The 24,885-nt window shown below is 52.1% G+C and overlaps 2 protein-coding genes across 4 annotated transcripts in view; one reads left to right on the forward strand and one right to left on the reverse strand.

Moving 5' to 3' along the window:
* Nucleotides 1–667: 667 nt before the first annotated feature.
* On the reverse strand, nt 668–6,946 carry UBALD1 (UBA like domain containing 1). Of its 2 annotated transcripts, none has more exons than XM_053556138.1 (3): nt 6,297–6,946; nt 2,228–2,290; nt 668–1,776 (listed from the first exon to the last, which is right to left on the reverse strand). In XM_053556138.1, exons 1-3 carry the CDS (start codon nt 6,327–6,329, stop codon nt 1,426–1,428), a joined length of 447 nt encoding a protein of 148 aa, XP_053412113.1. In that variant the 5' UTR covers nt 6,330–6,946; the 3' UTR covers nt 668–1,425. The 2 variants fall into 2 exon arrangements, with proteins under 2 accessions (XP_053412113.1, XP_053412112.1); XM_053556137.1 differs by lacking the exon at nt 6,297–6,946 and adding an exon at nt 6,068–6,290.
* Nucleotides 6,947–11,940: 4,994 nt separating this feature from the next.
* The window catches only part of MGRN1 (mahogunin ring finger 1), a 56,693-nt gene continuing 43,748 nt past the window's right edge, over nt 11,941–24,885 (forward strand). Inside the window, exon 1 of one of the 2 annotated variants that reach the window (XM_053556117.1) lies at nt 11,941–12,186. In XM_053556117.1, the coding sequence (XP_053412092.1) occupies nt 12,099–12,186 (88 nt within the window). In that variant the 5' untranslated portion in view covers nt 11,941–12,098. The remainder of the gene's footprint in view (nt 12,187–24,885) is intronic. The other variant, XM_053556118.1, reaches the window with a different exon arrangement.

Below are 24,885 nucleotides of genomic sequence, written 5' to 3' on the forward strand. Positions count from 1 at the left end.
TGAGACATTGGGTGGGCACAGGACCTCCTGAAAACAGGAGAAATTCTCCATCTGGCCCTGACCCAACTGAGCACAGCCTGGCACTACCCTGGACTGAGGCGTATGTGCTGCCTAGGAGTTGCCAGCTAAGCCTTATGGGGCTGCTGGGCCTTCCCCACTCCTGCAAACTCAGGCCCCTGAAGACAGGCACCAGGCTGAGGGTGCCTCCTCCCAAAGCAGCTCTGGCAGGCTCAGGGGAGCCTGGGACTTTCTACTGCCCCAAAGTGCCAGGCCAGACATTGCCCGGCCCTTGTCTTCTCTAGCCCCACTAGCTCTGCATGCAAACCTGCAACCTGGCTGCTGAGGGTTGCAGCAGCCTGTGGCTGGCCCCTGAAGCTACAATAAAGATCCTCATGTGAAACAGGGAAGACGGAAGGCAGCTGTGGGCCCTGCTTACTCACGTGGGTGTGGGTGGGTGTGTGCGTGGGGTGGGGGTAAGGGTCAGTGAACAGAAGCTGGAACCTGGGAACACAGGCCAGAAATTAACTTCATGGCAAAAACCTCAGGTAGTCAGGAAGATTCCAGGGAATGCTAGTTAGAAAGACAGCAGGCAGCAGAGTGTAGCTGGGGAGGCCAGGCCTGTTGGGAGCAAAGCCTAGGGCACAAGGCAAGACCACAGAGCCTGGTAGTGGTTTGGAATTCTTTCTTCTCTTTTGTTAAAAGGGGGAAAAGAAATGGACATGGGTACCCCGGGCTCTGGGGGAAGACATGCAGGCAGCCCCAGCAGACAGGTGCTGGGGGTGGGTTGGAAGGGTCCTGGAGTTTCCCATGATCCTTTTGTTGGCAGGGACAGCAACACTGGCTGCTGAACGGGCAGGTGAGGCAGAGCCCTGGGGATGGCGGTGGGTGAGGGGTCTGGGGCTCACTCTAACATGCAAAGTCCAGCTGCCCTATGTGCTAGGTTGCTTTTTGAAGAGCAATGTACGTATAAATACACAGACACAGCTACACGCACACATGCGGAGAGCTCTGTGCCCCCGAGGGTGGGGATCTGGGCCTGCCGGCCCCCACGGAGCTCCAAGTCAGGAGCCAATTGTCTCCACAGGGTGATTCCCGTAGTACCCCCTAATCTGGGGCAGGGCAGGGCAGGTGAGTCCTTGAGGGAAGGCTGTTCGGCCTCTGAAGTTCTGTCCACCAGACACCCAAACCATTTTGAACCAAATCCAAGTGCGCTGGGTGCCACGTGCCTGTGTGTCCATGAACTTGCGTGTGTACAGCGGTGCATGCTGGCACAAGACATGACCCTGCCTGGCTAGAGTCCTGTCTCTTCCCTCCAGGTCTCTGGGGAGCAGGGGTGCAGACAGAGAAGGGGTGAAGGGGCCCGTGGAGATGTCCACTCCCCCGCCCCACGGGGTCCTGGCCTCCGGGAGGGGGGAGGGGCCTCTCTTATCTCTCTGCCTCCATGGCAGGGTGGCCCCTTGGTTCTGAGGCAGCTTGTTGGGGAGCCAGGGGTGGCCAGTCTGAAGCTGGGGAAGGGGGTGCTGGAGTCCACAGGGGTGGCTGTGGCTGGTGATGCTGTGGGCCCCCTGGGGGCGAGGCCGCAGTTGGCCAGCTGGGTGCCGAGAAGCTGCCGGTGGCAGCATGGGGGAAGTGCGGTGGAGGCGAGGTGGCTGTTGTGGCCATCGGGCTGCCACTGCCGCCACCGTGGAAGCTCTCAGAGGCCTTGAGACGAGAGAACATGGTGAGGGCATCAGGGAAGTTGGGGGGCGTGGCAGGGGTGTTGGCGGGAGTGCACATCTGTGGGGGGAAGAATGGAAAGAAGGAGTGAGCACCCTTTGTGAGGGCCCCCTCAGGACCTCCACTGCCTCCAGAAAGGAGACAAATGGCCAGCCCATGGTTAAAAAGACTGTCCCTCCCCCAGATGCTACTGGGGTAGCATCCTGGCCCCACCAGCTGGTCCTCCAGCCAATGGCTTGCAGAGGAAAGCACTGAGCAGAGCTGACCCAATCCCTGGGGTCCAGGGGCACATCCACACTCTGGTGCAGGCCTCCGTGCGCTATGGCTCTAGGCCCTCAGGCTTTGCCAGTGCTCTCCAGGTCCCATGGGAAAGTGGTGCAGGTGGAACTGAATCCAGGACACCCACCTCTGTGTGTACCAGTGCCCTCCATCTGGGCCACGGCTGCTACACTCTGAACTGCCTCAGTCTCCGCCCTCCCTGCCCAGAACTGGGGCCCCAGTAGACACTTACCATCTGGTGGTGGTGGTGGCTGTAGGGGATGTTGGTCTCCTGGAAAAAGGCGCTGAGGGCTGTCTGCAGGAAGAAAAGCTTGTGCTTATCGTCCAGGACCCCACCATCCCTGCGCTGCCCCTGTTCCCAAGCTCCTCTGGGCTTGGGCAACCCCAGCCTGACCAACAAGTGGGGCTGAGGCCTAATGGTGTGCCAGGACACGCAGGCAGTTTTGGATGGGCAATGAAGAGACCCTCAAACACCACTTACCATCTACCAGCCAGGTACCCACAGCTTGCCAAGCCCACCCCTTGTGCATACAAGGGCATTGTCACCATGAGAGAGAGGAGGGAGTGCTATGTGACTCCTAAGTAGCCCAGCTGGATCTAAGCCTTTGATTCTGCAGAGTCTAAGCTAGCTCTGTCACCACCTCAGTGGGTGAAAAATCCTAGCGCTTCTCAGAACCTCAGTTTCCTCATCTGTGAAGTAGAATATTGAGGAAGGAGTCCAAGCCTGTAGGATGCAGACCTCCTGGGTGCTTCCAGGTTCCCCTCCCTTGCTACAGTGACCTCCCTAAAACCACCATATTCCAGACAGGAGAACCTAGAATTAAGCAGGAGTGCCTGGGTGTTCCACTCACTCATTTACCTAAGCCTTTGGTGTAATGTGCTCAATATAGTGGAATAGGAGGACAGCTCCTAGACTAGAACCCTACCCCATGTGTAACCACCACTGTGGTGTTCCCTGGCCACCTGCTGTTGGCTGCACCATGCTAGGCATGTGATACCCCACTGTCTCCCTCCACATTGCTGCCACAGGTCACACTGAGCAAGGTGCCCACATTAAGCAGGGCTCCATCAAATGGGAGCATTAATCATTAACACCACAGCAAGACCTAGCATCACCTGTTTTACAGATAGGGAAGCTGAAGGACAAAGTGACTTGCTTTGGATCGCTGGTCAGCAAAAAGCAGAGGTTGGGTTAGGACCACAGACTGTAACTCCAGGCAGAGCCCTCAGACCAGCCCACCTAAGGTTGGAAAGGGGGTGAATGCTAGCCATTTGTTGTGTCCTGGATCAGCCCCTGCAAAGGGGAGGCTGTAGGAAATAAGGCTGCTCTTGTCAAAATGCTAGGTGAGGGAGCCCCTGCAAGTGTGTGAGGGGTCCTTGAAGCCCTGCCAAGTGTCAGGCTCAGCCCTGCAGCTCAGAGAAGCTGCTGTGCCCCCAGCCCAGCTACCCCATACCACCTTGACTTCCTAACCTCTCGCCCATTCCAACATACCCAGAAACCCTATAGGGGCCCAGAAATCCCTCAGATTTTTTTTTTTTTTTTGCAGTTTCTGGCCTGGGCTGGGTTTGAACCCACCACCTCCAGCACATGGGGCAGCACCCTACCCCCTTGAGCCACAGGCACCGCCCTTCTCTCAGATTTTTTTTTTTGCAGTTTTTGGCCAGGGCTGGGCTTGAACCCACCACCTTTGGCATATGGGGCCGGCGCCCTACTCCTTTGAGCCACAGGTGCCGCCCTCAGATTTTTTTTTTTAAGTAAATTCAAATGAATATTCTGAGAATTTCCTGATGAAGACATCCTCCCTGGGTATCCCCAGACTGGTGTGGGTGTGGGTGCTCAAACATGGAGGCTGGTGTCTTAAGGGCCTCCCTGACTCCAAGACCCTCCAGTAGCATACTGCGGCCCACAGCCCAGGATCACTCTGCAAATCGTAACCCAGGGGCCCCAGGCAACACACCAGACCCTTCCCTCTCTGTGAGTTCTCCACGGAGAAACATCTGCCCCACTAGACAGAAGCCCCTCCCCTTGCAGCCTCCTGCCCCCATTAGCACCTGAATCATAGAGAATGTGACCCAGAAACACCGCCAGCCAGCTGGCAGGAAAGCAAAGAGGGGGTTGGGGTAATGGTGAGGAACCCCTCTCCCATTCCCATGCAAAGGGCTGAGGTACAGGCACCTTACAAGCTGAAGCCCACCAGAGACACCCAGGCTAGTTTCCTCCCAGACATTTCAACCTTCAAAGCTTTATTTTACTTTTAAGAGACAGAGTCTCTCTATTATGCAGGCTGAAGGACAGTAGCAAGATCATAGCTCACTGCTACCTAGAACTTCTGGGCTCAAGTCCTTTTACCTTGGCCTCCCAAAGTGCTGGAATTATAGGTATGAGCCACTATGCCCAGCCCAAAGCTGCATTTTCTTTTGTTTTGTTGTTGCGGTTTGGCCGGGACTGGGTTTGAACCGGCCACCCTCGGCATATGGGGCTGGCGCCCTACTCACTGAGCCACAGGTGCCCCAAAGCTGCATTTTCAATTCATCTGCACAACATGAGGGATATAGCCTAGGTGCCAGGCTCTAAAGAGGGCTGGGCTAGTTGCAGGCAGGGCCCATTTCCCACTGGACACCTCCCTGCCCAGCCCTAGGTAGGGAGGGAACCTGTATGCAGATGTGGGACTCAAGCAAACTGCCATGAATGTGGTTTTGCAAGTTTTGCCACATCCACTCCTTGAAACAAACAGGACTGTTAGGGTTGTGGAGGAGGTGGGGAGCAGGGAGCCCCAGGTAGAGCTGCCTGGGGGAAAGGGGGCAGTGAGTTAGAGGTTGACTCACACACTTCTACCCCCCACCCCCCAGGTAGAGAAGGTGAAACTGAAGCCAGAGGACAAAGCAGCCTTAAGACTGCCCCAGGGTCAGGGCTCCTGAGATCTCTGCAAAGAGGATGGATTCCTCCAGGTGGAAGGACCACTGTCTCTTCAGTCTGTCCCAAGCTTGGAACATTCTGATCCCCATCGTGTCCCCAGGGAGCTAAGCCCCAGCGTCCTCTGCCTTTTGGACCCTCCTGCAGGCCCAAATACCTTCCCTGAGATGACTCACCATTGGGAAACCAGGATCTTGGGCCCCAGTTGGGCACAGGAGCCACCACATCGACTGAGGCTGTGACTCTACAACTGAGAGTCTGACCCCATCCCTAGATACTATTTCGGGGGATATTTCTGGGGTCTATTAATTAAGAAAGGGCCAGACTGCTGCTTGCCAGCAGAAGCCATGAGCACTACTGCCCTATGGGTGAGCCTAGGCCTGGGGGAGTGGGTGCCAGAAATGAGACAGCCCCACCTCTTGCCGTACCAGCCCAAAAGCCAATGAACCGAGTACATCCTCCCCAGTACAGATTCCCCTGCCAGCTCCAGAAACTGCACCCGGATACACACATGGACTCCCCAGCAGCCTCTAGAGCGGGGCATACACATGCACATCCCCACGCTGTGGTGTGGGTCCCCCAACACATCACCCACCCCATAGTACTGGACACGAGCAAACTAGGCAAAATCGCCACATGTGTACACGACGAGCGGACACTAAACGCAGGGACAGACTGCGCGATCACACCCGCGCCAACATGCCCACACGTACACAACCCCGTGAGCCTCGCTGACGCCGCAGCGCGGTGCGTGCGTAAATACAAACGCACATGTCCGCGTACGCGCCCGCAGCCAGTCACCCCCCGGGCACACCGACCCTCCGACCACACGCACGGACGGCCCCGCCCTCGGCCCAGGCCTGGGGCGTCCTCTTTCCGGTAGCCTGCCCGGCGGTCTGTCCGCGGCGCCGCCCCGCCCTCGACCGTTACCGGGACAAAAAGGGGAGACCCGTCTTGACCCGCGGGGGCTTGGGACCCCGCGGGGGCAGACGGCATTTCCGCGCCCCAACGCCCGGGGCCCGGATGCCGCTGCAACCCTCAAGAAAGCGGGTCGAGTACGAGGGGGACCCGAGGGAACACGGCCGCACGTGTCCAACCCCGTCCGCCCTCACTCGGACACACGGCGCTGCGGCCCAGTCCCGTCCGGAGACCGCGCACCTCGAACTGCCAGTGGGCCGCCTGCAGCAGCTGTTTCGCCTGGTCGGCCGCGCAGCCCGCCGTCAGCACGAACTGGTTGATCATGACCTGGTGCTTGAGCTCGTCCATGTTCACGGACATGGCGCCGCTGCGCTGCCCCTCCGGCCGGCCCTCGCCGCCGCCTCACGCGTCCACCATTAGCGAGCCGGCTCCGGCTAATACAAATATTTACCGTGCGGCTCTGACTCACCCAGCCTCGCCTCGCTCGCGGCCGCCGCGGCATGCTGGGAGATGTAGTCCCGGCGCCCCCGCCGGCGGCGCCAGGCCGAAGCTGGGCGGGAACAACGGCCCAGCGCCTGCGGGGGACTACCGCAGCGTTGCCCTGCTGTGGCTCTGAACCCGACCGGGAGGCGAGGGTCACCGCCCGCGTGTGGGTGCCAACGCCGGGCCCTGGGCCAAGGCCGGGGACGCGAACCCCTCTGTGCTTAGGATCGCACTCTGGCAAGCAGGCGCTCCCTTAGAGCGGGAGCCGGAGGCTGCGAGGCCTTGAAAGCCTAGCATATCCTAGGCGCCAACAAATCAATACTAGTTCTATGAATAAGTCTGCGCTTAAAGTTCTGCTCGAAGCCACCGCCTCCAGGAAGCCTTCCGGGTCTCCTCAGCTCAGTCGCGCGTCACCCACCCTTGGGCCCCCTCCCCAATCCTTGCTCTTGGCCTGCCACACAATCTGAGGAAGCGATGGCTCCCGGTACAGAGTCCTCGGGGCACTGCTCGCAGCAGCACTCCCGCCTTCCCACACAAAATCTCGTGCTCTTTGGAGGGAAATCCCGGCCTTTAATGGCGGGCGCCAGGACCCCGCGGAGCCAGTTCCGGAGCGGTGTTGAACTCCCATTCCCAGAATGCCCTGGTTTATTTGCATCGTTTTGTCCTGGGTGACGTCAGCTGAGTGAGGCCACGCCTCGACCAATGGGTAGCCTCAGGGTGTTAGGACTTGGCCATATAAGGTAAACAAAGCTGGCCGGCCAATGAGGCGGCGGCGGGGGCGGGCACTGGGTCTCGGCGGACGGGGGCGCGTCCTGTGGCGGCGGGGGCGGGGCGTTGCGGCTGTGTTTACAACCCCGCACATGTGGCTTCCGGTTGATCTCGCGGGTCCGCAAGTTGACCCCCGCCTGGCTCCCGGCTCCCCAGAGTGGCAAGGCGGGGTTGCTCCGGCTCTGAGTGACCTTGGGCCGGATCCCTGCTCTCCCTGGCCCCAGATTCATTCCTTGAGCCACTATTTATTGGGCTCGTACTCTGGGGGCGGGAGGTCTGACTTGGCCTGGGACTACGGGATAGCAAAACCGGGGGCGGGTAGATTTATGGCTTTGCAAGGCTGGGAACCAGGGGAGCAAATAGCTGGAAACCCAAGTACAAATGTAGCCTAGCAAATATGGAAAGTGCCCTGAGGAAGCAGGCACAGGCCCTAGGGGTGGGTTAAGGGCCGTTGGAGTATTTTAATGGATCTGATCTCTTCTGTGCATTAAGATCACTGTGACTATGGTAGTGTGGGCACCAGATGAGACGGTAAAGGAGAGATCCAGTCCGCATTAGGCTATGTTCTGGGTGTGTCTGGTTATAGGAAATTAGATTGAATGAAGGGGAAAGCCCCAAAGTGAGGAGCTGCCTGGCCCTTCACCCCAGCGGTGGGGTGAGGAAAAGGGCAATGGGGTAACTGGAGGACAGAACTGAAACGTCCTGGAATTGGGAAGGTAGGGTTGTGGGGGAGACGAGGGCATTGTGATAGCTCAGAGGGTTGGGGAGGGAAGGGAGTCAGGTGCCAGGGGAATCCACCTCTGAGGGCTAGAGCTAGGAGCTTGACTTATGGACAGGGAGAGATCACTGAATGTCAAGTGCTTATCCCTGGCAGAAGCCACCTGACCAGGATTATCAGACTCTGATATGGTGCTAGGACATTCCAGAGCATCACGTACATGAATTAATGTGGGTAAACCTCTCAGCAGAGGATTGGCACACAATAAAGGCAGCTTGTAATTATTCTCATTGAAACTGCAACACAGCATGGTAGAAAGTGGGCAAGTTGTGGGGTCAATCATAATGTGGGTGTCAGTCTTAACTCCACTGTTTAATGACTGTGGTGTTCAGAACCAGTGAAGAAGAGCAGGCATCTGGTGGGCCAGCAGGGTATGTTTCTGGTAAGGGAGAATAGGCACTGTCCTGGCAGGCCCCACTGGGGGTTGTTCTTGTTCAAGGAGGCAGGAAATATTTTTACCCTTCTTTCCACCCTCATCCAGGTACCACTTAAGATACATGCCCAAGTTTGCCCATCCCTGAAGGAGTTCTCCCAGGCCAGCAGGCTGGTAGGGGTGAAGCAGATGGGACTGACAGGGGCAAAGGTCACTGCTAGTCTCCAAACCTCACCACCCTCAGGCAGCTTTTTTCCCTAGGAGCAACAGGGAAGAAAAAAACAATTTTGTTTTCAGCCAAGATCAGTGTGGCTGGGAAGTGGACTTTGGATTTCTTAGCAGGATGGGAAGGGACCTGACAGTAGATGGGGGGAAGGAGAGAAGGTATTTCTGGCAGCAGCCTTATCTTACCTGAGAAGACAGAGGTTGAGAGCTTTGCTATAGTTCAAATGGTCAGTGGAGAGCCCAGGGCTCTGGCCTCTCCGGCATGTCCTGACTGACTCTTTTTCACTCCCACTTTTCATTCATTCCACAGATGTGTTTGTGAGATACCCACTGAGGAACACAAGAATTGGCCATGAGCTGTCCCCAGGGTATTTATTTATTTTAGACAGAGTTTTATGCTGTCACCCTGGGTAGAGTGCCATGACATCATCATAGCTCTCAGCAACCTCCAACTCTTGGGCTCAAGCGATCCTCTTGACTCAGTTTTTCTATTTTTAGTAGAAATGGAGTCTCACTCTTGCTCAGGCTGGAGGCTGGTCTTGAACCGGTGAGCTCAAGCAATCCATCCGCTTTGGCCTCCCAGAGTGCTAGGATTATACCCCCTCTTTGCACCTCAGTCCATTTCCCCAAAGCACCCCCCATTTTGAAATGATACATTGATTAACCTTTTTTGGGTCTGTTTCCTCATTTGCCTACAGGCTTCATGTCTACCTTATTCCATTATTTGATGCCTGTTGCCTGGTTCATCACCTGTCATGTAGTCGTGTGATAAATATTTGCTGAATAAATAAATGAATCACCCAGATGTTGGTAGTGGAACTTGGACCAAATCAGGAAGGGCCTGTCTTCTAGCTGGATAAACAGAAAAATATTGCCCGTGAGCCTCTGAGGCTACCTTGAGTCCAAAGTTCTCTTAACGAGAATAATTAATCAAATGTCTAGCAGGTGAAAACGATTGTCCTGACCCAGGTTCCAAAGGGAGAATGTACTCTTAGTGTTACTTTTCTGTGGGAATCACATGAGCCTTAGGACTCTCCCTCCCTCCCCACAATTAGTGAGGGCAGTTAAGTGTATGTACATGTACCTATGTTATGTGAATCAATGAAAAGAAATATAAGGGAAGATAGCCGGGCGTTGTGGCGGGCGCCTGTAGTCCCAGCTACTCAGGAGGCTGAGGCAAGAGAATCGCGTAAGCCCAAGAGTTAGAAGTTGCTGTGAGCTGTGTGACGCCACGGGACTCTACCGAGGGCGGTACAGTGAGACTCTGTCTCTACAAAAAAAAAAAAAAAAAGAAATATAAGGGAAGAGAGAGCACACTGGGTAGAGATATCCTCAGGCCCATCCTTTTGGGGGCAAGAGACTTGAATCTGGCACATTGGAGCATGTCTCTGGGGGAGGCAGGGAAGTGCCACGATAAGACCAATGGCCTGGTTCAAATTCCAGCTGAATCACTTTATCTACTATGCAATCTGAGTGAGATACTTCACTTCTCTGAGCCTCATGTTCTTTGGTAAAATGGGAATGAAAATAGAACCTGGGCTGAGCACAATGGCTCTTGCCTGTAATCCTAGCACTCTGGGAGGCCAAGGTGGGTGGATTGCTTTAGTTCAGGAGTTCAAGACCAGCCTGAGCAAGACTGAAACCCCCATCTCTAAAAATAGCTGAGTGTTGTGGCAGGGGCCTATAGTCCCAGCTACTTGGGAGGTTGTGCCCAAGAGTTTGAGGTTGCTGTGAGCTATGATGCCAAATCACTATACTGAGGGCAACAAAGTGAGACTGTCTCAAAAAAATAAAAAAGAAAGAAAATACAATCTGCATCAGAAAATTAAATGAGGCTCAGTGCCTGTGACTCAAGTGGCTAAGGCACCAGCCACATACACCTGAGCTGGTGGGTTCGCATCCAGCCCGGGCCCGCCAAAAATAGCTGGGCATTGTGGCAGACACCTGTAATCGCAGCTACTTGGGAGGCAGAGGCAGGAGAATCACTTGAACCCAGGAGTTGGAGGTTGCTGTGAGCTGTGATACCACAGCACTCTACCCAGAGCGACAGCTTGAGGCTCTGTCAAAAAAAAAAAGAAAAGAAAATTATTAAATGAGAGGTACCCTTCCGGGGCCTGGGCGTGTGCAAAGCCCTCCTCATGATGACACCACAGAGCTCAGTAGACTATGGATCTTAGTTGCGGGGCAGGAGATTTAATCAGGCTCCCCTGAGACCTGGACTCTCCTTATAATCATATAAGTCCCTGATCCCCCTTATTCATTTGGCTTCCCAACAGGAAGGGTGGATCCTGGCATGTGGCCCCTGAAAAGGTGTAGGACATATTTTAACGTAGACTGTGGTGAATTTACCTTCTGAGGGTCTCAGATTGCCACTGCCTTCCCAAGCTGCTTTCTTGGTACTGCAGGCTTGATTTGAGAAACAACTCTTCTCAGGGCTGGGTGCGGTGGCTCAAGCCTGTAATCCTAGCACTCTGGGAGGCCAAAGAGGGATTGCCTGAGCTCCACAGGTTCAAGACCAGCCTGAACGGGAGTGAGACCCCCTTACTAAAAATAGTTGAGCCTTGTGACAGGTGCCTGTAGTCCCAGCTACTCAGGAGGCTGAGGCAAGAGAATCACTTGAGGCCAAGAATTTGAGGTTGCTGTGAGCTACGACGCCAAAGCACTCTACCAAGGGCGACATAATGAGACTGTCTCAAAAAAAAAAAAAAAAAAAAGAAAAGAAAATAACTCTTTTCAGAATCCCAGTTCCTCAACTGAAAAGCGGGTAAAAGTCGACCCCTGCCTGGTCTGCTTACAGAATTGTGTGTGGGTCAAAAAATACTTTGCAAACTGAGAAGTTTTAATCCTGATCTTCATTCTGCTAAACTTGCCTTCAGCACATTGTATGCAGCCTTCCCTCCGTTGTGCCTCAGTTTCCCTGTGTGTATAAAATGGAAGAGGGCCTTCCGTGGGGGTTGTAAAATTGTCTTCAACGTATTTGTTCTGGACGCAGGGCAAGAGAGAGGCTGGCAAAAGCTACAGCAGGTGCCTGGCGTCCCTTGAGAGGACCGCTACAGCTGAGCCTGAGTTCCACCTTGGCTTTCTCGGGGAGACAGGTGTGTGTGTGCCCTCTGCTGGTCCGGGCAGGGGACGGATCACAGTGGCTCAAGGAGGTATTTCAGAACGGGGGTAGGTGGAAGGCGTTGAGTCCCTAGAATGGTCTACGTATGGGCAGTTTACGAAGAGACTAAGGAGTTAAAATGTTAGTGCTGTGCTTGGAACGCGGTGGGAGGGACAATTTGGGATTCGTCAGGTAGTTCCTTTCCTCCGGATTTAGGTCCATTTGGTCCGACCCGCAGCGCTAGTCAACGCGTCCGGGGCCTGGGCGGAGAGCATCTGGGAAATGTAGTTCTGCTGCGTGTTTTCTGCGCCGCACCCAGCGCCCTCGGCGGCCCAGGGACTCCACTTCCCGACGTGCTCCGGGCCCGGGGGACGGAGGGCCGCCGAGGCGTGCGGCCGGAGCCCAGCCTGGGGTGGGGGCTCGGAGCCGAGGCGCCGTCGCGGCAGTGGACGAGAATCCGTGTGGCCTGGTCTGGGCCATGTCCGTGTGAGGGCACCGCTGTCACCGCCCCCGTCCAAGGTCCGGCCCAGCAGCGCCGCGCGCCATGGGTTCCATCCTGAGCCGCCGCATTGCGGGGGTGGAGGACATCGACATCCAGGCGAACTCGGCCTACCGCTACCCCCCAAAGTCCGGTGAGCGCCCAGCCTCGGCCCCCCGGAAGCGTACGGCGAGGCGCAGGCTGGAACGCGGGTCCGGGCAGCAGACCTGGGGGCGGGACGTGGGCGCTCCCACGCGGGGGCTTCCGAAGGCGGGGTTGGCGTGTTGGGGGAGGGGGCGCCCTGCTTGGTCCCCCCTCCCTGCCACATTCCTGTCCGAAAGCTCCATGTTATTCCTCGGCTAGAGATGGAGGCGTGGCTGGGGCCCCTGGACCGACTATAGAGTCGTACCTAGCGCTGCCACTTCCCAGTTGGGTGACCTTGGGCTAGTCACTTCGTTCCTATGAGTCTCGACTCCCTCATATGCACACTGGGAAAACTGCTGGCATGAAACTCCTAGCACGGCCAGGTGCTTAGACCTGGTGCTTCGTTTGTCCTTAGAAAGCGTTCTCTGTCGTAAAGATTGACCTCGCTTCTGTGGCTGGCTTCCGCTTTCTTTGGTGGCTTGGTATGGAGACCGGGCCAGTGGTTTGGGGGCACTTAACATCCCCTACGGACAGAGGCTTAACTCTCCCGGTGTGTGGGCCGGGCCTGAGAAGGTGATTATAATTAATGGGGAAGAACTGGGGTCCTTGCTGGGAGGATAGGGCCTGCACCCAAGCTGGACAACAGGAGAATGGTTGGAGAGGACCTATTGGATTCTCTTGTCTCTTGTTTTATGGCTGAGGGATTGGAACCACCAGGGAGGGAGTGACTTTACCAAGGTCTCTGAGCTGGATGAAATCACAGCTGGCACCAGGACCCGGTGTGGGGCACTCTGAGAAGCCTTATTCCCATTCTTTTCTCCTGGCTCTTTTCATGAGCTGGCCTGAAGGGGAACTTTTAGCTTCACATTCTCCGTGGGATCATTTGCAGTGGAAAGGAAAGAAAGAAAGGATGGAGAATTTAGATGTCATGGAAAAATTCACATTGAGTCCTCAGATCCTGGCTGCTTCTCATCTGATCTGATGTCTCATTTCCCATGTGTCTGTGGACACCTACAGGCCAGATCCCTGCCTGTGGTTCAGGGCCACCTGCTCCCACAAGTGAGGAGGCTTGTCATACATCCCAGGCCCTGTCTCAGATCTTTTGGAGCCTAGGAACCTGCATTTTAAACCTCCCCTGGCTGCGCGTTGGTGGCTCACACCTGTAATCCCAGCACTCTGGGAGGCTGAGGGGAGCAGATCACCTGAGCAAGAGTGAGACCAGTCTCTAAAAATAGCTGGGCATTGTGGCAGGAGCCTATAGTCCCAGCTACTCAGGAGGCTGAAGCAAGAGAATCACTTGAGCCCAAGAGTTTGAGGTTGCTGGGAGCTATGACATCATGGCACTTTACCTAGGGTGACAAAGTGAGACTGTCTCCAAAAAAAAAAAAAAAAAAAATAACCTGTTTCCCTGGTGAGTCTGATGTCCTCTGAAGTTTGCAAAACTACTCTGCCCTGATTTTGTAAGGTGAAAGAAAGTGAAAGTCTGGGGCTACTGTGTTAAAAGGAGAAGGAGGGAACTTAGAACAGTTTTGGGGCAGTCAGAGGGGGGATGGAATCAGAGCTGGGCAGAACACATTGTGACCTACCAGCTGGGAGATCTCCAAGCCTGCTAAAGCCTAGCCCACCAGTAGGGTTTCTTGACCTGCAGACCCTGAAGGCACATGCCAGATCAGATGTGGCAGTGGTTTGCTGTTGTCCTCTTGTCCTCTTCCGGCTCTGATGTTCATCCAGCCTGACTTTGAAGGCTGAGAGATACCTGAGTCAAGTTGTTTAACCTGGATCACATTTTCCTCATCTGTAAAATGGGCAGAAAACTTTGTATAGTGCTCAGAACTGTGCGTGGCACTTAACAAAGTCCTTAACAAACTAGCTGGTATGGTAGCTTAAAAAGGAGCCTAGATGACGGGCTCCCTAATAACAGCAGCGTCATGACAGTTTAACGTGGCACTTCTTATCTATCACCTGGTACCAGAGCACACTTGATGTCCCTTCACTTGGGTGTTTGGACAAAATAACAAATACAGCCCACTTTCAGATTCTACTGTGGCGGATGTTGCCAATCACTGACGATACTCCTTCTAAAGACACTGTCAGAGAGCAGTCATTCACTATTAATTGGTTGTCACTGGCACCACAGGTGATGAAACACAGTGGCCACTTGAGTCATGCTGCCAGGGATAGCAGTATTCTCCTGTCCAAAGTTACCCCAAAGGCTGTCCTCTTTACTTTTCTGTTCCTCATCTTTCTGGGTGATCTTGCAGATACTTGTACCTTGCTTTGTTTATCTCTCCTGTCCCCAGACCTGGGTCCTGTGCCTTTCTGGGCGTCCTGACACTTCAGGAGAACCCCATGACATCAGGGAGTGGCAGACAGAGGCAGGAGTGGCCTTAGCAGTACTTTGGGATATTTGAGGCCATTTTTGAACCCGTCACTCTGGGTATATGGCTCTAGCACCCTACTCACTGAGCCACAGGAGCCGCCCATGTATTTTCATTTCTTTTTTTTTTTTGCAGTTTTTGGCTGGGGCGGGTTTGAACCCGCCACCTCCAGTATGTGAGGCTGGGGCCCTACTCCTTTGAGCCACAGGCGCCACCTGTATTTTCATTTCTTTTGGCTGTATACCTAAGAGTAGAATTGCTATGGTAGTTCCATGTTTAACCTTTTCAATAACTTCCAAACTGTTTCCCAAAGTGGCTGCACATTTTTTTTTAAAGTTTTTTATTTATTTTTTTTTTGAGACAGAGCCTCAAGCTGTTGCCCTGGGTAGAGTGCCGTGGCGTCACAGCTCACAGCAACCTCCAACTCCTGGGCTCAAGCGATTCTCCTGCCTCTGCCTCCCAAGTAGCTGGGACTACAGGCGCCCGCCACAATGCCTGGCTATTTTTTGGTTCCAGCTGTCATTGTTGTTTGGTGGCCTGGGCTAGATTCAAACCCGCCAGCTCAGGTGTATGTGGCTGGTGCCTTAACCACTTGAGCCCAGGAGTTGGAGGTTGTGGGCTGCACAATTTTACGTTAATTTCCACCAACAGTGTATGAAGGGTCCAATGTCTACCTTTTTTTTAATTTTAGAGACAAAGTCTCAGTTTATTGCCCTCGATAGAGTGCTGTGACATCACAGCTCACAGCAACCTCCAGCTCTTGGACTTAGGTGATTCTCTTGCCTGAGCCTGCTGAGTAGCTGAGACTACAGGTGCCTGCCACAGTGCCTGGCTATTTTTTCTTTTTTTTTGGTAGTTTGGCTGGGGTCAGGTTTGAACCCGCCACCCTCGGTATATGGGGCCAGCGCCCTACTTGCTGAGCCACAGACGCCGCCCTCACCTTTTTGATTATAGCCAAGTATAAAGTAATACCTCATTGTGGTTGTGATTTGCATTTCCCTAATGACTGATAATGTTGAACATCTTTTCATGTGCTTATTACGTTGTATATCTTCTACCTGTGAAATATCTATTTAAGTCTTTTATCCAGTTTTTAGAAATTGTATTAATCTTCCTAGGAGTTATAAGTCTTTATTTTGGATACAGTTTCTTTTTCTTTTTTTGGTTGCAGTTTTTGGCCAGGGCTGGGCTTGAACCCAGCACCTCTGGCATATGCAGCCGGCGCCCTACTGGTTGAGCCACAGGCACGCCCGATACAGTTTCTTTTTCTTTTTTTTTTTGTAGAGGCAGAGTCTTACTTTATTGCCCTCTGTAGAGTGTCACAGCAACCTCCAACTCCTGGACTTAGGCAATTCTCTTGCCTCAGCCTCCCGAGTAGCTGGGAGTACAGGCACCAGCTGCCCGGCTATTTTTTTGTTGCAGTTTGGCCGGGCTGTATTTGAACCTGCCACCCTCGGTATATGGGGCCGGCACCCTACTCACTGAGCCACAGGTGCCACCCCTGGATATAGTTCCTTTATCAGCCATGTGATTTGCAAATATTTCTTCCAGTGTCTTTTAATTTTCTTTTTCTTTTCTTTCTTTTTGAGATAGAGTCTCACTATGTCGCACTCGGTTGTGAGGTCACAGCTCACAGCCTCCCAAGTAGCTGGGACTACAGGAGCCCGCTACAACTCCTGGCTATTTTTTGTGCGGTTGTCATTGTTGCTTAGCTGGCTCAGGCCAGTTCGAACCCACCAGCCTTGGTGTATGTGGCTGGTGCCATAATCACAGTGCTATGGGTGCCGAGCCAAAGATGGATCCAGATTATTAGAATTTCTGTAATTTGGCTCGGTGCCCAGTGCCTGGGGCTCAGTGAGTGGGGCACCAGCACGTGCATTGAGGCTGGCGGGTTCAAGCCCCGCCCTTGCCTGCTGGACAACAATGACAGCTGCAATAAAAAAAAAAATAGTGGGGCTTTTTTTTTTGTGGTGGGCACCTGTAGTCCCAGCTACTTGGGAGGCTAAGGCAAGAAAATCGCTTAGGCCCAGGAGTTTGAGGTTGCTATGAGCTGTGATGTCAAAAAAAGGAATCTCTGTAATTTTAGGGTGGAGGTTTTTTTTTTTTTTTGAGACAGAGTCTCAAGCTGTTGCCTTGGAGAGAGAGTGCTGTGGCGTCATATCTCATAGCAACCTCAAACTCTTGGGCTTAAGCAATTCTCTAGCCTCAGCCTCCCAAGTAGCTGGGACTAGAGGTGCCCGCCACAACACCCGGCTATTTTTTGGTTGTAGTTGTCATTGTTGTTTGGCAGGCCTGGGCTGGATTTGAACCCACCAGCTCTGGTGTATGTGGCTGGCACCCTAGCTGCTGAGCTACAGGTGCCAAGCCGTCTTTTAACTTTCTTAATGGTGTTTCTTTGGCAGAACAGATGTTTTTAATTTTGATGAACTCTAATTTATTACTTTTTAAAATGGATCATGTTTTTAGACTTATGTTTAAGAAATCTTTGCCTAACCCCAGATCACAAAGGCTTTCTCCTTTTTTTCTCTAGAAGTTTTATAGTTTTAGCTCTTATATATAGATCTGTGATGCAGTTGGAATTTTTTTTTTTTAATGTCTGGTTTGAGGTAAAGATCTAAGGTCATTTTTTTTCTTTTTTTTTGGCCTGGGCTGGGTTTGAACCCGCCACCTCCAGCATATGGGACCAGCACCCTACTCCTTGAGCCACAGGTGCCGCCCTAAGGTCATTTTTTTTTCATACAGTTATTTCCGCATCATAAAATTGCCTTTGGACTTTTGTCAAAAGTACTTGCTCGGTGCCGTGGCACAGTGGTTGTGTGGCATTGGCCACATGCACTGAGGGTGGTGGGTTTGAACCCGGCACAGGCCAGCTAAATAGCAATGACATCCGCAGGTTGCTGTGAGTTGTGATGCCATGACACTCTACCGAGGGTGATGTAGTGAGACCCAGCCCCATTCCCCATTCCCCCCAAGAAAGTCAGTTGACTGTAAATGTGAGGCTTTATTTTGGGATTCTCCATCTGTTTCATTGATTTATATGTATATTCCAATGGTTCTTAACTGGGATGGTTTTGTTCCCCAAGGGACATTTGGCCCTGTCTGGAGACATTTTTATTGTCATAGTTGTGGGTATATATATTTGTATAACTGGGATCTATGGGGTAGAGACCACAAGACAACCTCCACAACAAAGAATTATTGGGGTATAGAATGTGAACAGTACTTAGACTGGGAAACTGGTCTGGTCTTAAACTAGCACCATACTGGCTTATTACTGTAGTTTGATAGTAAGTTATGAAATCAGGTAGTGTAAGTTCTCCAACTTGTTCTTGTTCTTTTTCAAAATTGTTTTGGGTGTGCTAAGTTTTTTGTATTTCCATATAAATTTTATAATTAGCTTGTAAATTTCTATAAAAACAGCTCATTAAGATTTTGATAGGGATTATGTTGATCCTATAGATCAATTTGGGGAGAAGTGTCATCTTTACAGTGCAGACTTTTTTTTTTTTTTTTAGACAGTCTCAAGCTGTTGCCCTGGGTAGGGTGCTGTGGCTTCACAGCTCACAGGAACCTCTACCTTGTGGGCTCAAGCGATTCTCCTGCCTCAGCCTCCCAAGTAGCTGGGATCACTGGCACCTGCCACAACGCCTGGCTATTTTTTGGTTGCAGCCATGATTGTTTGGAGGGCCTGGGCTGGATTTGAACCTGCCAGCTCAGGTATATGTGGCTAGTGCCTTAGCTACTTAAGCCACAGGTGCCAAGCCAGTGCAGACGTTTTGAATCCATGAACATGGTATAATCTCTATATTTTTATCTTTAACTTCTGGATTGTATACCTTTTCAGGTAACTTTAAGGGTACTGATACTAACTTCTCGAAACTAGTAGTGATAACAAAGCTTTTTTTTTTTTTTTTTTTTTTTTTTGAGAGAGAGCCTCAAGCTTTTTGTCCTGGGTAGAGTGCTGTGTCATCACAGCTCACAGCAACTTCTAACTTCTGGTTTCAGGCGATTCTCCTGCCTCTGCCTCCCAAGTAGTTGGGACTACAGGTGCCCACCACAACGCCCAGCTATTTTTTGGTTGCAGCCATCATTGTTTGGCGGCCCGGGCTGGATTCAAACCCGCCAGCCCAGGTGTATGTGCCTGGCACCTTAGCTGCTTGAGCCACAGTTGCTGAGCCTCTTTTTTTTTTTTTAATTACATCATAGCTGTGTACATTAATGCAATTATGGGGTATAAAGTTTTTTCTTTATATTTATTGTCTTTTTTGGGAAAGAGTGTCACTCTGCCTGTAGTCCCGGCTACTCCAGAGGCTGAGGCAAAAGAATTGCCTAAGCCGAAGAGCTGGAGGTTGCTGTGAGCTGTGATGCTATGACACTCTACTGAGGGCAATAGAATGAGACTCTGCCTCAAAAAAAAAAAGAAGTGTCACTCCATTATCTTGGGTAGAGTGCCGTGGTTTCATCATAACTCACAGCAACCTCTGACTCTTGGGTGGAGAAACTAAAAATCAGAGGTCTTTATTTCCCCTACATGGGCCTGGTGCACAGTAGGTGTTTAATAAATGTTGTACAGTGCGTCTTCAGAAAGCGTCACATGAAGAAGCAAGTACTTCTCTCCCCCGTGTATGTGCTGTTCCTTGCCCCTGCCGGTCAGATCCCAGGGCCGTGGGGGTCTGTGCTGTGTAAGGGAGGGGCCAGACTGATGAGGTCTGTCTAAGAATATTTGCATGTGGGTGGCACCTGTGGCTCAGTGAGTGGGGCGCCGGCCCCATATGCCGAGGGTGGCGGGTTCAAACCCAGCCCCGGCCAAACTGCAACCAAAAAATAGCTGGGCGTTGTGGCGAGCGCCTGTAGTCCCAGCTGCTCGGGAGGCTGAGGCAAGAGAATCGCGTAAGCCCAAGAGTTGGGGGTTGCTGTGAGCCGTGTGACTCCATGGCACTCTACCCGAGGGCGGTACAGTGAGACTCTGTCTCTACAAAAAAAAAAAAAAAAGAATATCTGCCTGGCACCCAGATGCTACGCTGTGTTGGGGTTTACCTTCGCAGAGAAGACTTAGACTGACTCTAATTTGTTTGGCATCTTTTATAGGTGAGGGAACAGTTGTCATCGAAGGTGCTTTTGTCAGTGGGAGCATTTCTGGGTTCTGAGGGAGAACCACGCCTTGGGGGCCCTTGGTGACAGTCGAGATGGTAACAGGAGACTCCTGCAGACCAGGGTGTATCCTCCGCACTAAGACCTGCACTGTCATTGTGAGCAGACTTTATGCTCTTTCTGAGTGCGGTCTGTATCATTTGCACGTGAGAACCACTTCTGGGCTTCTGCTTGTGTTTACTTGGTTGGATTTTGCTACTGTGAGAGTTGCGTAAAGGAGGTATATTTCCTCAGCTGCCCTTGTCCACGTTTAAGCAATGCCACATTTTATATGAAACAACAGCAATAAAACGGTGACCACAATAAAAACCTTTTAAATTGGCTTTTGGGGGAGAGTGCCTGAGAAGTTTTGCTTGAGGAATAAGCCAGGGTTGCTTGGGCTTTTGCAGCCACCAGGAACTGTTTGTCTATCCTCATATCAGCACAGAGTTGGCCATCTGGATTGGGAGAGGACCCCAGAGCCTTGCATGCTTGTTCTTTTTTTTTTTTTTTTTTGAGGCAGAGCCTCAAGGTGTCGCCCTGGGTAGAGTGCTGTGGCATCACAGCTCACAGCAACCTCCAACTCCTGGGCTCAGGCGATACTCCTGCCTCTGCCTCCCAAGTAGCTGGGACTACAGGCGCCCCCACAATGCCCGGCTATTTTTTTTTTTTTTTGGTTGCAGCCAGCATTGTTGTTCGGCGGGCCCAGGCTGGATTCGAACCCGCTCTGGTGTATGTGGCTGGCGCCTTAGCCGCTTGAGCCACAGGCGTCGAGTCTGCATGCTTGTTCTTGGAGCAGAGGGTGTCTCAGAACTCCCTGAATCCTCCACCCAGTTCTTTGTGTCTGACAACCTGTTGACTATGGAGGCCTGTTGTAGTTTCTCTGGGAATTTTTGAGAAGCTGTTGCTTTTTGGTAATGTGAAAATACCTTGGCTTTTCCAAGTCAGCCCTTTCCAATCACACCTTTCCCAGCTTTCCTGACCTCTCACCATCAACCTTCCTTTCCTCCAGACCTTTTTATGTTTCACCAGTTACGCTGAAATGTCACAGAACCTTTTCTTGGCCCTTTGAAATTGTTCTTTCTGCGAGGCAGCTGGCATTCCAGTAGGACAACACCCAAGCTTATGCTGGCCTGGCTTCTGTATGCTTCTCAGGAGGAGGAGGAAACAGATTTTTTAATAACAACTTCATTGAGATATAATTCACATCATACAGTTCACCCATTTAAAGTGTACAGACAGTTCAGTAGTTTTTAGTACATTCACAGAGTTGTGCAATCATCACTGCTGGTTCCAGAGTATTTTCATGACCCCCCAAAAGAAACCCAGTGCCCACTAGATAGTCACTCCCCCTTCTCTCTTCCCCAGCGCTTGGCAGCCACAAACCCATGCTCTGTCTATAGATTTGCCTACTCTGGACATTTTGTTGGAATAGAATCACACAGTGTGTATCCTCTTGGGCCTGGCCTTAGTCACTGAGCATCAAGTTTTCAAAGTTCATCCACTTCGTGGCTTGTGTCAATGCTTTACTCCTTTTGTGCATAGAGACCACATTTTGTGTATCCATCCCTCCATTGATGACATTCTAGTAGTTTCCAGGACCAACCATTTTTCAATTCACTCTAAGAAGTTGCCACAGCTCCCCATTTCTCAGATTATAGAGGAGGCCAGTTTCCAGTGTCCCTGTCCCTGGGGTGAGAACTCTTCCCTGCAGCTTGGTGGCAAGAAGCCTGCCCCCAGGAATCAAGTGTCTCTGGCCTCTACGAGAGCTACCTGTTCCCCTTCTCTCATCTGGGATAGTCAAGGCTAAGAAGCTGTGGTGGGAAGCTGAGCAGCTTTCTTTCTTTTCTTTCTTTCTTTTTTTTTTTTTTTTTGTAGAGACAGAGTCTCACTTTATGGCCCTCGGTAGAGTGCCATGGCCTCACACAGCTCACAGCAACCTCCAACTCCTGGGCTTAAGCGATTCTCTTGCCTCAGCCTCCCAAGCAGCTGGGACTACAGGCGCCCGCCACAACGCCCGGCTATTTTTTGGTTGCAGTTTGGCCGAGGCCGGGTTTGAACCTGCCACCCTCGGTATATGGGGCCGGCGCCTTACTGACTGAGCCACAGGCGCCGCCCTCTTTTTTTTTTTTTTTTTTTTTGAGACAGAGTCTCACTTTGTTGCCCTTGGTAGAGTGCCGTAGCATCACAGCTCATAGCAACTTCCAACTCCTGGGCTTAGGCAATTCTCTTGCCTCAGCCTCCCGAGTAGCTGGGACTACAAGTGTCCACAATGCCCGGCTATTTTTTTATTGCAGTTTTGCCTGGGCCAAGTTTGAACCTGCCACCCTTGGTGTATGGGTCCGGCACTGAGCCACAGGTACCGCCCCCCTGAGCAGCTTGCTTTCTGGGCTCAAGAGGGATGTGGCTTGGTGGCCCCACTGACCTGGGGGGTCCATATCACCAAAGAACTTGTGGAATCTCTGTGGGAAAAGCCAGCTGGAAAAACTGGTTGCTCTGGGGTGAACCACCTGGGATTGTCCCTAAGCAAGTAATTGCCTCTTTCTGTGCCTCCATTTCCTCATTTAAAGTGCAGATATTAATAGTTTAACCCATGTCTTGGGTTGTAAGGTGAAGCATGCATGGTACAGGAAGCCAGTCTTGGCCATACTGCTGTGTTTGTGGTAAGTCAGCATTAATCATTATCTAATCAGTTGATAAATAGAAGCTCTGTTTAGACTTGCCTTTGGCTTTGACGTGGTTCTGGGTCATCTCTGGGGGGATCCCAGGTCCACCTGGGTCCCATTCCTGTGTCAGTCTCAACTAAGTTGAAGGCTTCCTTGGTGGCCATTGCCACTGATTCTTAATTGTCCAAGATGACCCCAGAGTTTTTCTCTATTGCCCCACCCTGGGGTAAGGTGTCTAGGGAATTAGAGACCAAAGGTGACCATCTCTGGAATCTCAGGGGCATGGGCCTTTCACCCTGTGCTGGGGAGGTGGTGGTGAGGGCCTGCCACCAGAGTGAGAAGAACTTGGTGCCAGACCTCCCAAACCAAGTGCTGCCTGGGATGTTACTTGGCTTTCCCACGACCTCAGCTGTGTGCTATACAGGCACCCAACTTTATGCTCCTAGGTTGTCTTGTTGCTTGGACACCGTGGGGTAACCTACACTGTCCCTGCAGAGCCCACTGCCCCTGGGATATGTGTGTGTGAGGTTTGTGTTTTCTTCTTCATAGTTGGGGACCCCTTTATTTTCAACACACCCTTCCACAAAGATGGCCATGAAAGTCAAAAGTCAATTTAGGGTCTGAGAAGAGCTTGAGTTTTATGGCTGAAGGAATTAGAAGGAAACAGCTGTGCTAGCAGGCTGAGAAGACTGCAGCCATGTGGGGTAGCCTATGGGGTGTGGCGGGAGCACTGGCAGTAGAGTCCTGAAGCCAGGGCTGCCCCAGCTTTGCTGTAGATTACTCTCTGCCTTCATCAGTCACTTGCTCACTGGGGCCTTTGAGTAAATGCTTCTCAAGGGTCTAACCCACATGAACCTGCACCCTCATCCAGACAGCTTTTTCTCACAGCCCAGGAGATTTCTAGAAAATGTCTGTCACTTCCTGGATGGCCCTTGACCACTCCCACCTGCCCTGACCTCCCAAACCAAGTGCTGCCTGGGATGTTACTTGGCTTTCCCACGACCTCAGCTGTGTGCTATACAGGCACCCAGCTTCATGCTCCTGTGTTGTCTTGTTGCTTGGACACCGTGGGGTAACCTACACTGTCCCTTTAGAGCCCACTGCCCCTGAGATCTCAGCCACACTGCATCCTGGAAGGGGTAACTGTCCCATCCCACATGGAAGAGGAGGAGGAGGGGCCTCTGTTCCTCTGCTGTTTGCAGAAGATCCTGCAGTGGCAGCAGGGAGCAGTGTGGGTGAGGTGTCACCTGACCTTGAACAAGCATCCACTAGGTGAGGAAGTGAGGCTCCAGGAATGACCAAGCCTGGAACACCCATCCCCTCTTTTTCTGAAGGAGGGCCTGGGGCCGTTGGAAACTGGAAGATCAGGCCTCTGGGTTCGTCCTGGGTGCTGGGCATCACAGGGCTGTCCCGAGATGGGTTAGAAGGTCATGCCAGCTCCCTCAGGGAATCCGCCCTGCGTCACTGCTCAGATAATGGAAGCTTTCTTCAAACCAGAGCTCCTGCCCTAGGGAACGGATGCCCTGTGATATCTCCCAGTGCCAGGGCTCTGCACAACCTCCTGGGGATTTAAAAGATAGGAATGATTATATTTAGTTCAGTGCTTTGGGGGAAATGTGTGTTCACATACCCACCTTAGGTATACATTTAAAATTGATGCTAACATACATTTAGGAAATGTAGAAATCTTTACTGTGGGGCTTGATGAGTGATCAGGAAGTGAATGTGTGGAAGAAATGGAAGTGCCCTTGGGAGCCACCTCATGAGCCTTCTGACTCCACTGCAGGCAGGTTCTGCCTGTTTTTGAACTTGATGGATCTGGAAGGAGACGCATTTTTCGCTCCAGGTCATATGTCAAGGCATGGTGGTCTTGCTGTGGGACCTTCCAGTGTCTGGTGTGCTGCAATTGAGGCTAGATGGGCAGTGGGGTAGCTGTTCTGGCCACTGTGCCCATAAGCTCCATCTCTGGGGTCCATTTCTGTGCTGGGGCCTGTGGGTGCATTGTTAGTTTTACAGTTTTTCTGCAAGAATGAGATTTCTGATCACTCTGCTGTCTTACCTACACTAGGGAGGACTAGGCGTAGGTGTGTTTTATTTATTTATTTTTTTTTTGTAGAGACAGAGTCTCACTGTACCACCCTCGGGTAGAGTGCCGTGGCGTCACACGGCTCACAGCAACCTCCAGCTCTTGGGCCTACACGATTCTCTTGCCTCAGCCTCCCGAGCAGCTGGGACTACAGGCGCCCGCCACAACGCCCGGCTATTTTTTTTGTTGTTGTTGCTGCAGTTGCCGGGGCTGGGTTTGAACCCGCCACCCTCGGCATATGGGGCCGGCGCCCTACTCACTGAGCCACAGGCGCCGCCTGGTGTGTTTTATTTTTAATTAGTTTTTCATTTTCAGCCTTAGATTTCTCATGGTAGCCTTCCCTATGTCCAGTGAGGTTGAATGCCTTTTTGTAAGTAAATTACCATTTATTTCTTTCTCCTTTTGAAGTGTCCAGTGAAGTCTTTTACACATTTATAAAAATTGAATTA

The sequence above is a fragment of the Nycticebus coucang genome, chromosome 12 (assembly GCF_027406575.1).
Source record: "Nycticebus coucang isolate mNycCou1 chromosome 12, mNycCou1.pri, whole genome shotgun sequence".
NCBI classification, from domain to species: Eukaryota; Metazoa; Chordata; class Mammalia; order Primates; family Lorisidae; genus Nycticebus; species Nycticebus coucang.